This window comes from Haliotis asinina, chromosome 3 (genome assembly GCF_037392515.1).
Source record: "Haliotis asinina isolate JCU_RB_2024 chromosome 3, JCU_Hal_asi_v2, whole genome shotgun sequence".
In the NCBI taxonomy this organism is placed as follows: Eukaryota; Metazoa; Mollusca; class Gastropoda; order Lepetellida; family Haliotidae; genus Haliotis; species Haliotis asinina.
Genome location: NC_090282.1, coordinates 70,437,205 through 70,452,621, shown reverse-complemented (window position 1 = coordinate 70,452,621; position 15,417 = coordinate 70,437,205). Strand labels below are relative to the sequence as shown.

General features: G+C 39.9%; 1 protein-coding gene across 1 annotated transcript; it reads left to right on the top strand.

Annotated features, from left to right (window-relative positions):
* Window positions 1–13,104: 13,104 nt before the first annotated feature.
* Window positions 13,105–14,559, top strand: LOC137279006 (ras-related protein Rap-1b-like). The gene is made up of 3 exons (XM_067811492.1): window positions 13,105–13,270; window positions 13,648–13,821; window positions 14,225–14,559. Exons 1-3 carry the CDS (start codon window positions 13,105–13,107, stop codon window positions 14,557–14,559), a joined length of 675 nt encoding a protein of 224 aa, XP_067667593.1.
* The last annotated feature ends 858 nt before the right edge of the window (window positions 14,560–15,417 follow it).

Genomic DNA, 15,417 nt, shown 5'->3' with positions numbered 1-15,417 from the left:
CTTGTCATGCTAAGACCTGTGTTTGATTCCCCACATGGGTATGATGTGTGAAACCCATTTGTGGTGTCCCCCAGCCATGATATTGCTGAAATATTGGTAAAAGTGGCGTGAAACCAACTCGCTCACTCACTGGTCATCTAGTATTCATTACCTTTACATAGCAAGGTTTTCAATGATAATTTCTTGTGCAATGCAATATTTGGTATGTTAGCATAATAACTGTTTTGTGTTGACGAGATATTTTACTGGTAAACACATATAAGATGATCCACGGCCTGACAAATGACCCCAATTTGCATACTTGGGAATGCCCCACAGAATGATCCACTTGAAACAAGAGGGAGACAGGTTGTCTGATAAATATCGAGAAGTTCATTTTCCCCGTGCGTTTCACGCATGAATTGTTATAGCACACTCGATTTGGGAACAGGTACAATCCCAACGAATTGAATCAACACAATATACTGAGCAAATATGTTTAGGACCACCAATCCATTTCACAAAGCAAATGACATTTTCCTGGGGTTTTTTTTTAACAAAATTGTTGAATATCTAAAATGCTTGTCAATGCCCCAATCATCTATTTGTCTTCGTCTTAACTAGAGGTTAGCGTGGAATATCAGTATCTTATGCCTGAAATTGCAGTCTTATCATTTGAAGGAATATGCGGTGTTGATTTCATGTCAGGGTTAGCATGTATTGCACGTGCATAATCGTCAAGCTACCTGTAGCAGCCAAGTGTACTCGCCCAATTTGTTGTACCGCCTCTCTTGCCACAAATGCATTTAGTGCGCAGGATCATCTAATATGTGTCTAGCAGTATGTTTGATTAACAGATTTTGCCTTATAGTCAGCTGTAAAATTAAATCCTAAGTATGTTTCTGTCAGAAAATGTTAAGAAGATGGGGAAAAGTGTTTGGATGGAAGGGATATATAGGGCTGTGACCAGTTTTGGACTGGATGGTCCAAGTTGAATGATTTTGTTTCCACATTTTACTCTAAAATAACAATACAACTTTTCATTGTAATTAATTGGAGTCGGCATAAAAGTTTTCTATATACTGGAAGATATAGGTTTGTTTGGGGTTTTTTCATCAAAATCTTTACAAAATGTGCAAATGTAAACACTTAACTGCCTTTTGTCTTGCTTTTGTATAACTACCACCCAAGGATTATATAAAGTAATATTGCCTTTTGCAACTCTTTGAGCACTAATACACTAATTACCTTTTTCAAATATTGAGCCCAACTCTGTTCATTGATTTCTCTAGGATATGTATTCAGAAAGAACTCTACTGCTCATAACCACCTGACTTAAGTATACAGGTGCATTTCTGAAATAGCTTTAGAACCACACCTCTGGCAAAATGATCATGGCATTTGGTGTATTACTAAAACAATGTTTAAGAACATCTGTTACATTAATGGTAATCGGGGCCTAGATTTTCGAAGCTCTTCTACCGCTAAGGTAGTTGTAAGTGCCATACATTAACATTACCTTACAATGATCTTAGCGCTAAGAGAGCTTCGAAAATCTAGGCCCAACTCTCTGTTCGTTCATACTGAAAGCTGTTATGCCCTCATGATGAATCTGGTGAATCTGGTTTCTACTGAACCTATAATGATTTTGGGGGGCGGTAGGGTAGCCTAGTGGTTAAAGCTTTGGCTCATTACACTGAAGACCCAGGTTCGAATCGCCATATTGGGTGCAACATGTGAGGCCCATTTCTGGTGTCCTGTGCCATGATTTTACTGGAATATTGCTAAAAGCGGCATAAAACCAAAATCAGTCAGTTTAATGATTTTTTGAGTATTACATCAATACATTATTATTCAAAATGTCAGTGATCCAACACAGATTTATGTTTCCATGACAAGTGGTAGTCATGCGAAAGAATCATGATTTCTTAACTTCCTTTGACTGGTATACATCATTCGTTATACCTATACACCTTTATAGATATAAGACAAGCCAGATGTTTCTCTTTGCAGATTTCCTCTGAACCTATCTATATGGCATATTTGACTTCATAGTTTTGTTTTTATATGACAGTAGTATCTTGGAAAGGCATTGTTCAGCGTCTCACATTAGTATTGATGTGTCAAGAAATCAGACCAGGAACTTTATCAAAAAATCATAGTTTTAATCATACAAAGATTCTGAGCATGTTTCTAAATACATATGAATTTATTTGTATATATTTGTCATGTATTTTAAATCTGACTTTGATGCTACATTACATTGTTAGTTTTTATGTAAATAGTATATTTACCACCTTTCTGTGCATGCCTCCTCAAAGTGCAATCACTTCGTCTAGTCAGATGGAAAACGCGACTTGAAAGGGACACAGCATACTTGAGATATTTACACATAGTTGGACATTATTTTTTTTTGTTGATGCAGCTTCTGAAAATGCAAATTCAGATACAGAAAGTGACTAATTCAATGTTCAAAATTGTCATTGTTCCCATTGTTATGCTCATGCTGTCAGTCATCGGTTCCTTTGCCCTGGTTTGGTTGCTTAGTGTGCTGTGATGACTGATGTACTACTTGGGCAGGCATATACCATCCACTCTCATACCACTCTCCGCCCACAATGCCTCTGAGGTTCACCTAGATTAGAATTGATCTTGAATAACCCATGCTTGTCTGAAGAGGCGACTAACAGGATCAGATGGTCGGACTCGTTGACTTGGTTGACACATATCATTATATCCCTATTGTGTAGATCAATGCTCATGCTGTTTATCACTGGATTTACAGACTGCTGCCTCATATATGGAATATTGCTGAGTGAAGCATAAAACTAACCTCCCTCACTCATGCCACATGCCACCCACTATGTCTACAAACTTCTTTTTGTTTGCTTGTCCCTTTCGAGTAGTTTGATCTCTGTGTATTACTATTGACTGTTTAATATATGTTATTGTCGAATTACACAGCCGATGTATATATGATATCATTGTTCTGTTACTTACCTTAGTTAACAATTTTGTATTGTTTATATGAATGTCCTGTTCCTTCCTTCTTCAACATCTCAGACATAACCATTGTTTTAGATTTCATCTTGTTATGGTGTATTTGATGTGGAGAAGTTTTATTTGGAAATGACTGTGTATTAAGAACTGCATGTCATGTCTCAACAATTTTCGAGGTGTGGCCATGAAAGGAAATGTATGTAGGTCCTTCACCCCATCAGCTCCTTCAGTTTAAAATTCAAAGTGGTAGGATGAACGTGATTTTTAACACCTTACAAAGTTTGTTTATGAAAATATCGTTAAAGAAGCCATCAAGCTCTTATGTGTTCCTTTTGATGATGGGTTGAAGAACCTGTTTCTTTGTTGCATGAAAATATACCTCTTTATTGAAATCAAGATGTTTCATAAAAGTATACCTCTTTCCTAAAATCAAACCCTCTTGAGCCTGTATAAGACGCCATGAAAACTGATAGAAGCGTTTGGGTACTCATGGCTGTGGTGGCGGTCAGTAAAGTTTATATTTTTATGCACATTTTATGAGTGTCAGGTGCTATCAGAAATGAAGGACATGCTTACTCTTTTCAAACACAGTGGGGCAGTGGGGTAGCCAAGTGGTTTAAACCTCCACTCGCCATGCCAAAGACCCGGGTTCATTACCCACATGGGTATAATGTGTGAAGCCCATTTCTTTTCTACCTGCTTTGTGTGGGGTCAGCCAAGGGGTTCCCGGCTTGAAATCTGACACAGGGAAGCAGTGGTGGCAGCACTTTTGTAACTGCTTGGTTTTGGGTCAGCCCAGGGGCTTCACGCATCATTTGTTGTACAGAAAACAGGGTTAAATTCCTCATATGGGTACAATGTATGACGCCTTTTCCTGATGCTCCCTCCGTAATATTACGAGAATACAAAACTCCTTGACACTGGATGAGTGGATGCTCAGACTTGAAGCCTAGTCTCCCCACCGTCAAGTATATTTCAGGGCGCTGATACCACTGGTGTAGTTACTTCATGTGTGCTGCTTTCGGGATAGTAATTACTGGACCAATTTGCCTCAAAATTTCAACCTTTTCATTTGTCTTTACAGTTAGTAAGAGTGTGCGTGCAGTGTGTTAAGACAAACGTTACTGTCATGGGATTTGTCATACCTTGTCTAAACATGATCTATACCCTTTACAGTTTATATGGAGGTAATTCTGGGACACATGCGCATTGACATTTTATATTTCATTAAATCTGCATATCTTCATATCGGTTATTCAATTGCGGAACAAAATACCCACGCTTTCAGAAATCTCTAATGTTATTATGTATACGCCTTTGTTATTGTTGACCTGTGTTATGTCAGCACAATCTCAATTTGTTTATTTTTACAATGTTTTTATAACTAGTTTTACGTTGTGTTGCGTTTCAACATTGCTGTTCTGATATACAGGTTTTGTGTACCAAGTTCTAGTCTGAGCAAGTTCTCAATAAATATCATAATACGCATGTTTCGCTTGTTTTCTGTATTATGGAATCGTCGGTGGTCTTTACCATGGGTCATCCCTGTTCTGGGTTTTCTTTACTACACTGGATAATTAAACGTTGTCCTGCTGACTGAGAGACAGACAGACAGACAGACAGACAGATTTGTTTATTTACATCTCACTTGCACAGGTATATAAATACATAAAAATGGTACAATGAATAAAAGCGACCAATCGGCAAGCGATTTATGAGAGATGATTAAAATTATAAACAGTGATATTTATAATATAAATGCATAGAATAACAAGTGTTATTTATACGATAAAACACGCCTATGTTTTAAAATACCACAGCAGGTTTTGGCCAGTGTAAAAGTAAACTCTTCACATGTAAAAATAAAGGCAAGTTGATGAGACATTGTAAGGCGCATAAAACCGATACATTTATAATAACAAAGCTTTGTCACTTGTAAGATGTGTATATAAGGGGCAATTTAGTAAAACATGAGCTTCATTTTCAACACAATTTGAACAGTGAAAACATAACCTATTCTCTACAGGGATATTCTCATGACGGGCTAACCATAGCCCCTTTCGCATAGATGGAGACCTGTTCAGCTCCGGGTTAGGATATTGTCCTTCAATAACCCACTTTTGTGAGAGGTAACCTACGCAGCAGAGTTGTGTTGAAACATCTGTCTCCAAAGGTTGGTAACCCATGCTTGCTGTAAGAGGCGAATCACGGAATCATGTGGTCAGACTCGCTTATTTTGTAGACACATGTCATCGTAGCCCAAATGCGTAGACCGATGCTCTTGGTATTGATCACTGGATTTACAGACCGCCGCCATAGAACTGGATTTGCTGTGTGTGACGTGAAACTAAGCTCACTCACTCACTTCAGTTCACGGGAGAGTAAGTAAATTCAGGGTCTCGTATATTGTCAAATTAATTTTTGAACGATATTCTCATATGATTAGCTATCGCGGTGGACTTTTGTCAGTGTGATATTTCAGTGAACAGATATGTGCACAAGCAGAAGCTTCTGTTTCATCGATGACGCACATTGCTGACGATAGCTTTTGACTTCTCAATCTCCCTTGGAGCACCCAGGTTGTGTAGGCCATTTAACGAACTGACAGTTGTTTGGAATACAGCTTCCGTTCAGACTAGTAACCTTGTTTTCCCTTACTCTGAGACCCGTGAAGGTCCCGGGGTAGAATAGGCCTTCAGCAACCCATGCTTGCCATAAAAGGTGACTATGCTTGTCGTAAGAGGCGACTAACGGGATCGGGTGGTCAGACTAGCTGACTTGGTTGACACATGTCATCGGTTCCCCATTGCGCAGATCGATGCTCATGTTGTTGATCACTGGATTGTCTGGTCCAGACTCGATTATTTACAGACCGTCGCCATATAGCTGGAATATTGCTAAGCGCGACGTAAAACTAAACTCACTCACTCACTCACTTACTCTGACTTCCTAAATGAAGTCTTCTACAGTCATCAATGGAGTATTCTTCCTGTCAACGTTTAGGCGCACTGGTGTAAATATATCCTCTTAGTTTAGGCAACTACTAAACTAAATTAATAAACAAAATTCCATACTGTTATAAGGTACTGTTTATATGTGAATTGATATGTTGTAAAACAAATTTGTAACGTTGAAACGATTACCGTAATGAGTTCAATAAATGATAAAAATCAGTGAAAACTGGCGAAACCTGAACAAAACGTTACTCCAAAACACAGCTGTTCACATATGTGCACATGCTTTTCAGCAATTTGTTGCATGACCTTCGAGCAGTTCATCTGCATAAGGTTTGCAGTTGGTTCCCCCAAGTTAGGGGGGGGGGGGGATCAGTGCTTGATGCAACCAGATGTACCATGTTGCAGTCAGATTATGAAATCAGTCATTCCGTGAAATGACCAAGAGGTTCAGCCATTTCGCGTCAGTTCGTATAACAACTGTCAAAAATAAAAAAAAAAAAAAAAGAAAAAAAAGAAACACAAACGCATAGGGAGTTTCTTTTTTTTGAGTTGTATATATCCACAAAATACAGTGAGTATTTTAAGTGAGTTTAAACTTTTGAAAGGGAGCACATGTGCATTAGAATCAACAATTGCAAACTTTCCTTTTCTGCATTCAGCAGTATTTACTCTATCAGTAATGTTCGCAAAATAAGAATGAGTCATGCATGGTAGTCATAGCTACTAGAGATGTGTTTCACAGTTCACATACATACCACGTTGTTTGAGCAACAACATCTTTTTATTCTTAATCCCCGAGCACTGAGGTCTGGTCGTCCCAGAATACCATTCTTTGCACACAGACAAACTGTAGTGCAAACGGGATTGCGCAGCATAGAGAATATAACAAGTCGTCATGAATGCGAGCGAAGCGAGCAAAGGTTGGCAACTTACTTCCCTCGCTTCGTAACAAAAAGTATTTTTGATGTCAAAATAAAATGTCGCCAACTTCAAAGGTACACACTCAGTTCCTCACTTAGTTGTGCTGTCAGTTTTCCTACCTCAAGCTAAGTAATTACTCACGTGAAATATGTTTTATGCAACATTTTAAACGCCATTCGTGGTGTTCAGATCGTTCCTCGCCTCCATAATCCCTGCTCAATTGCCTAAGGTGAGACCACATGACTGATTGTGTCATGTGCTTCGTTGTGGGGCAGGACTGAAGTCCTATAAACTCTCAGTAGTCAAACTGCCGGTCACCCATCCAAGCACTGTCCACGCTCATCGTTGCATAACCTATCGTGCATGTGACCTGAGGACCACATGGTACAATGTTGGTGGTGGCAAGGACCATGGGCAGCAATAAGTACACACGTGGACACTAACCATACATCATGTCGTATATTAAAAGAAAAAAATCATGCCAATGTATGGAATGAAGTAGGTGTTTATTTCAGATTTGTGTATGAATTGATGATTTTATTCTGAAATATGATGAATATCTTCATATACATGTCTAAATATTACACCGACTGTCGGCCAGGTCAGTTGAAAATATACCTAATAGAATAGAATCTTGCAGAATGGGTTGAAAATATACCGCCCCGAGCAGGCAGGTATTTTGAAAGAGGTCACCAGCAATATTGGTGTCATGCAGTTCTCAAATGCACTTTTGCAGCACGTGAACATGCAACCCTAATATCAGCAATGGAACAAAGTATGGTCACAATATTGAGTAAGATGTACCTTCACATCATCAAGAAGATTATTATATTTGAAAAATTAAGTATGTTGGTAAATGTGCATGACCGACTGAGACCGGTAGATGGTAAAAAAATATATTTTTTTATAGAAATTGTACTTTATGTGTTTGAGATGATCGCAAAACTTTTTGTCTGAAAAGTGACAAAAGTTGTTGAAGAAAATGTCATTTATTTGTGCATTTTCCCAGTTTGTTACAAGGACGCTGTGGCAACTAACGGAACAGCGCGAGAAGCGAGATATAATTCATAGGTATCATTTTGTCTCAAACGGACATTTTAAATTTCAACGAAACTGCTGCTAGCAATGTACATCAAGAGACCATTTATATTTAAGATAAGTTTATTTCAAAGTCTTGAATTTCATTAAATTGTCAACCCTTATATTAAACGGCCAAGCAAAACCAGAAGAATAATAAATCGTTAAGAACATGAGGTAGTTCCAAATGCACGCACCGGTCATGCTTGCTAGCTTCAGTGGCTTTGAGAAGAAAACCTATTCACAACCATGAACGCAGACATACAAATGCGCAAAATATAGATCGCTATTTTGACTTACAATTACAGCATAATCAGCGAAGTTAATACCATCTAAAGCTAGTTATGGTTTAATTATGTTAGACCACTCTTGACCCCGTGTTTAACCGCTGACATGCTGAGTTAAGTTGGGGTTTAACTCAGCAGTTCAACGGTTGAACACGGGGCCCTCGTGGCCTAACCTATACACATAAGCCAATTAATTCGGAGGATGGGGTTTAATTAATGTGGAGGCTCCTCATGATACAATCCTGCTGTCTACGTTTGCAGATATTTATATATTAGACGATCTCCTGTGATGCATGCCAAGGCTCATAGTGACAATAAGGAATTGCACAGCTATTTTAAACGTGTACCTCTAGACGGTACAGCGATGGGACAACATACTCAGCCAAATTCCAGCTATATGCTAGTGAGTCTACATTTTTGATGGGTAGTATAATAATGACCATTTTTTACCTGTTTTTACACTCTCGTGCATGCTCAAAGGACTAACACATTACTACACCGGATAACTCAAGCTGCATGTTAGGGCCCTGTCACACTTCTGCATAATCCTTAAGAGTTGTGCACTGACATTTCTTTCATACGCAGTCGTACGTACAATACGCAGCCCATGTGCATATCAATCGTTTTGTGTAAGTCCAGTACGTGTGATATTTATGGGTAAGCTAGATGTGCGTCATACACCAAAGTACTCGAAAATTTTCGCAAGTGTGAGCTTACGGGCTGCGTCTTGAAAATTCTTTTATAAGCACTGACAAACACTAAAGTACGACTTAGCCCAGTACTACACACCCACACCTACATTTCCACGTGGATCAGGAGACTATCGCGCAGCTGCTTGTGCCTCTATTATTGTAGCCAGAACTATACCTTCTCGCTCACCAGCTCCGTTTACAGAGTAAACAACAGTCCAAATATAACATTGTTCGACATACATTCGTGTTGAATAAACATCCTCTTTTAATCGATAAATATAGACTACTTAGATCTTGTTCCTGGTCAGAACGGCATCGTCTTTTGTTAGTTACCCCGCCATACTGGAAACACACTTGCTTGTCCTGCAGCTTTGTCATCACTCATCAGATATGTGAAGTCACTTCTGATACCTAACAGTGATCACAAGCACGGTATTAGATGTTATATCAGATATTTAATGCAAAGGAAGTGGAACACCCAAGAAACTATCGGCCACATTTACGTGGGTTGTCAATCCACACTACAGGGTTATTTTAAGACGATGCCGCACACCCCTGATACACTCATGACTATACGAAACAACAAAAGAGAAGCAACTCTGGCTTTTTGTCAAATGTTTAAATAGAACAGAAACCTGAACGCTTACTTGTAATAGATTTCATTTTTTGAACGTTGCGTTTCTTTTGCTGTTCAGTATATTTATTGAAATGTGAGGATCATCTATTGTGTATCCTTTGCGAGGAAAGAGTCACCGTCAAGCATTACTGTCGAGTATTGTCTTTTCAAAGTTTACCCATGCAAGATCCATTTAATGTTGCTAGGTTTCTAAAATATTGATTTTTAAAATAAAAAATAACAAATAGAATTGGTTGAAAATGTTAGTTTATTGTGTTTTTGGATAGATAAATTGGTAGGTTTGCAACTGGGATTGTTACTCGCTGTATCTTCAGAGCGGGTTGAAGTACTGAAAAAAACACTGTCCCGTGAGGGGGTACCTTGATATTCTATCTCAGAATATCTCTTCCTACCACTTTGTAACTGTAGCATATTTGTGAATTGTAACTTAAGAAGCTTAAGATCCCCGCCGTCCCCACCATGCTGGCTTGCGAAATATAGACCTACTTCATATTGTCTATTTATACAATGTTTTGCCATTCTAAATGACCTCAAACTAGTTGTAATGGATGAAGATGAAGGAGAGGAGGCGGATGTTGGAGGAAGGGCTATCGAAGAAGAGGCGAAAGACAGGAATAGGCGCAGTGTGGACACGACTTTGGTTGCAACAGAGACCTCTGTATGGACAGTATGAGATTCTGCTAGTGGAGCTGAACAATGTAGACAGTGTCAGCTATAGCAACATTTGTCTAGGGTAGACGATGCTCTCTTACAAGAGTGGGTCACTCGAGTCGGCCCTTACCTCAGAAGAAAGATATTCCTTTCAGGAAAGCACTCGAACCAGGCATGAAGAGTTCTGTTAATCTTCGCTAAGGGGAACATTTCTTGGACATGCATTACTCCTTCAGAGTTACCAAGAACACCGTTGGACTCGTCGTGCCACAAGTCAGCGAGGACATCATAAAAGAATACTCATTCGAAGTTATGCATCCATTTATTACTTATGAATAGTACTGACGACCTCCTGGACAAACTGATTATGCCCCGTGTCTGGATGCCCCGTGTCTCTGGATGGGAAACACGTGCGCAACTCCTGCCCGAGGAGGTCTGGGTCACATTGAAACAATGGGTGGTCCTTAAAAGGACTATGTGGTCTTAGTACTTACTGGTCTTGTAGTGCCACTGTTGGAACTCTACTGGGGAGTAGACACATTAAACTTCTGCATCCAAATCCGGTCTTGGGGTATGCATGGAACCGGTGATTGGAATCGGCTGTTTGCGGGGCTAGAAATACGTCTTGCTGCATCTGGGATCTGACGCTGCTAGTTTGATGACTGAACTGAGATATGGGCATCATCCGATGACCTCTCCTGTGGTGGTCCATGGCCAAATGTTGCGAGTAAAGTATGAACACTTTGCTTAACTCAGGCACCATGTTCTGCATCACCGATACCAGATAGTCTGCTGATAGTCCGTGCTGCTGACAGTCATCTGCAGGGTCAAACTCAAGATTTATGAAAGCATCTGCTTCTGCTTCGAGAGGGTCAACCTCTTGGCATTCAGATCTTCCAGTTCCTGAGCATCATCTTCAGTCACTTCTTCTTCCTGCACATCCTCATCATTTCCACTGGTAGAAGACGTCACATTGTATCGGGCGGCACATGTGCAGATTGAGAAAAAGCCACTCTTCCAGGTTTTGTTGCTTTTCTGTACGTCCCCATGGTCCTTAGTATGGTGATATACCTTCCGCTGTTGGCAACCTAGAACTCATTTTTAATATAGTATTGTCCTGTATAGATACATTGTTTTACGTCTAATCGCTAGTTTTACATTCTACTCTGTGACATTCCAGTTAGTTTTATTGCCCCTCGTTGACAGGTTTTTATGATATATGTGCTATTAAATCATTTGCATTTTTATAATTAATCGTTCTCGTCACGATATGGCTGCAGTGTTGCCGATGTGACGTTAAATATTAACTCACTCACTTACTTTTGTTGCTCTTACTAGAAATATGCACGCTGCAACGGCTCTTCTTATACCCCTCTTTCTGAAGTAACTTCCAAAAGATTGCACGCTTGTTCTCTGATTGCTATAAGCTCTGTCCGCCCGTCGTGATCGTACTCCGATCGCGTAGTCATCGTGCATCTTCGAGTCCACTTCCTGTATTGACAGACTGACCGTCGTGTTCACATCTTATACAATAATTAACAGGAGCAGGATAGCAGTACCATTGGAACACGAGACATTTCTTGGTTGTGGTGAGTTCGTGGTGGAATCGTGTCCAGAACTTGAAGCACTATCAGCACTATCACTGTACACTTCTGACGATATCAACAAAGATTTTGAGCATTTTAGTTTTTATTTATAGGATCTATGTACACTTGATCCAGATTCACAATTGTCTGTAATTAGATGAGGGTGGCTGTACAACGTACTTTTCCACCTTTGTGATATTAAGTGCTTGCTTTTCTTGTTTGCAAGTACACGTTTGGGAGTGTCAAGCGGATGTCAGCACTATCACATCGAACGTAAATTTTAGACCGAGTTTGTCGCACCAGAAACAACGTCTAGAATCACGTGCACGTCAGTGTGACGATATAATGAGTTGCGACACTGTGCTGGCAACACAGATGACGGGTGAAGACTGGTGGAAGCTCGTTCACATGAACACGGAAGTCCGCTTTCGTTTGTACTTCCTCTTTGATCCAGTCGATGAGGTGACTGGAAGTAAATATAAAGAGTATAAATAAAGTCAGTGAGTGTGAGTGGGCAGATGAGTGTGTGGGCTGGTAAATATGTGAGCGATCGACTGGATCGGTCGGTGTGTGTGTGTGGGCGTGTGAGTGAGTGAGTGGGTAGACTGGTTTAATTGGATTGGCTGAAAGCTCTGGACGAGAAATTCTCTGATTGCTATATGCTCTGCCCGCCCGTCGTGATGGTACACCGATCGCGCAGTCATCGTGCATCTTCGAGTTCACTTCCTATATTGACAGACTGACCGTCGTGTTCACATCTCATATAATAATTAACTGGAGCAGGATAACAGTGCTTTTGGAACACGAGAAATTTCTTGGTTGTGGTGTGTTCGAGGGAGGAATCGTGTCCAGAACTTGAAGCACGATGAACATAACCACAACAGGAACACTACACGATGCCTACACAACAACTACATGATCAACACGACCTCATCACGATATTAAATTTACTGAAACAGGTTTTGTATTTGAATAATCGTGCTGGGCTAAGAATCACGATCACAATACGATTCATGCACAATGCCTAAATTAGGCCTAAACATCGATCGTGTTCTGCCGTGAATTGGGCTTACACTGCATCATGAAACGCACTCAATCACTCCTTCACTTTCACGTTATATTTTCAATTCACTTAGATAACAACACACGAATCACTCTCCGCCTTGGACAGAAAGAAGAAACTAACTTGATAATGTTCTTGTGTAGTGTGAAAATAGGAGGTGGCAGGTGAGATGAGCATTTCTTTAGCCAATCACAGCACTCCAAGGCGTTAAAAGATGGTATATAAAGGTGACACAGTAATGACTAGCATGCAGTATGGGTCTGAGACGGCAATCACTACCAGCCTGCATCACTATCGCCGTGCTTGGGGCGCCCAATGTTGGAAAGACGTCCTTTGTCACTCGTTTCCTGGACGGTACATTCCCAGAAGAGCGTTCTCCCACGTGCCAAGAGACTTTCATCCGTTTTGTGAAAACTTCAGGTAATACTTTGTTATGTACTCGAGTGTGAAAGAGTAAGAAAAAGTGGTACTTTCACTGCAATGACAGAAATTCAATATGTTTATTACCAGAAGTACTATCTCTTCATTGCTCAATAAAGTTTTCTGTCAAGTGTCTTGTCACACTTGAAAATACATGACATTGTAAACATTCTTGTTCCAGCAAATGCATTAGATCAACAAGTCAGGCCATCGGGTGACGACCCTCTTGACACTTGAAACATTCTCTTTTACTTAATTGTCCAAAATCTGTTAAAAGTGTCGTTTCAGTTTACTGGATACGATAATTATTTTCTCAAACAAAATGTCAGTACATTTTGGTATGTGTCGGTGGCTTATGTTTATCACATGACTCCCAGGCGGCAGTCACCAGCAGATACAGGTGGTGGACACAAGTGGGGCGAAAAAGGCCAAATCAGCGACAGACGCATATATAAAGGAGAGTGACGCCTTTGTGGTTATCTACTCTGTTGATAAACGAAAGTCTTTGAGGAAGGCTATCAAGATATGTCGTCGTGTTTTAGACATTAAAGGTAAATTGTTTGTCTATATCAGCATTTGTGTTTTCAGATTATTATTTGATGGTAGACTCATGTTTAAGTTCGGCCTCTTAGACCATCAGAAGTTCAGAAAGGGTTTGAGGGTAATACAAGAATACTGCATGTTGCATGAGCTGCTAAACAGATCAGGTAGTCAGACTTGGAGACTTGATAAATGGTGTGCTGGGTGTCATGAAGGGCGTTAGTATAATAGCCAGAGTTTCTCATGCTGAGAGCAGCATTGGGTGACAAACAATTTCAGTTTTACGATTATCAATGAATAAATATGATGCATAGAATAGTAGATTCCAAACTTCTGGAATGACGATCAAAGAATTAACCATGAATATTAGAAACATTGTAACATGGTTCACATCAGTGTTCGCTTCGTTTACAGATTCCCCAGACACTCCTATACTTCTAGTTGGCAACAAATGCGACCTTAAATGCGGAAAAGGGATGAAGACAGAGGAGAGAAAGAAGTATATGCGAGATCGCATCAGTTGTTTTCACATGGAAAGTAGTGCTAAGACAAATCAGAACGTCGGGCAGATATTTGACATCGTTATAGAACATGTGCTGGACAAAGCAATGAAAGATGCCATCGCTTCCTTGCTGAGAAATACTCGTGTATCACGGTGTGCTGCCAATGGAGATCATCGCCCTCCGGCAAGAATTTGGAGGGTTTCAATTGGAGATATCTTGGGTTTTGACAAGCCTTGTGAAGACTGACTTTGGTTTGTTCAACCAAAGCTCTCTTGAACATCAGCACATCGTCCAGTTCTATAATGTTGTAATAAAATATCTGTCTATGGCGCTACGAGGAGTCAATTGATACCTCTCAGGAACTCATTGTTAAGAATGGTAAAGTTTGTTTCCTCTTTATATCCGTGAAGATGTGAAGTCGACAAGGTCTTTGGCAACCCGTTCTTGATCCAAAAGGCGACTACGCTTGTCGTAACGGAATCGGGTGGAACGGGACTCGCTGACTCGGTTGATACATGACGTATCCTGAGTGCCTAGATGACGAGAGGTATTTGTTTTCACTAAAATCATATATTTCGGGAGGATACAAAAGAAACAGAAGAGCCAATGTTAACTATTGTACGAAAATGGACGGCAAAATTGTCAAAGATTGATGTTTCATGCTTTATTTCTGAAACATAAATGCCTTTCTTGCTCAACCATGTGTTCATAGTTGTATGCATTCTACATTTAAACTGATTTCATAAGACATTGTCATAGCTTTAAGCAACATCACGACGAGGAACAAAGGAAATGGGCTTCAGACACAGTACCTATGTATGGAATCAGACCCAGGTCCTCGGTATGATGAGCGAAAGCTTTAACCACAAGTCATTTAGCCAAATGAAGTCAAATCCGCGTTGACTCACACGATACCGTTGCCTGTACAATTGTTTGGATTAGCATGAAAGGTTATATATATATATAATTATTTTCGCAAACATTATATCAGCAACTCAACTTTTCTCTTGTCCACTATGGCAGTTGATGAAATGAAACGTGAAATTAATATAAACTAAACTGAAAAAAACACACAGACAGTTGAAATAACCAATTTATGTAAAC

Excerpts from the sequence above, each read along its gene's own strand:
- LOC137279006 (XM_067811492.1), top strand. The coding sequence starts at position 13,105 with ATGGGTCTGAGACGGCAATCACTACCAGCCTGCATCACTATCGCCGTG. Across the intron at positions 13,271-13,647 it reads CCGTTTTGTGAAAACTTCAG|GCGGCAGTCACCAGCAGATA; the intron begins GTAATACTTTGT and ends CATGACTCCCAG. Across the intron at positions 13,822-14,224 it reads TCGTGTTTTAGACATTAAAG|ATTCCCCAGACACTCCTATA; the intron begins GTAAATTGTTTG and ends CTTCGTTTACAG.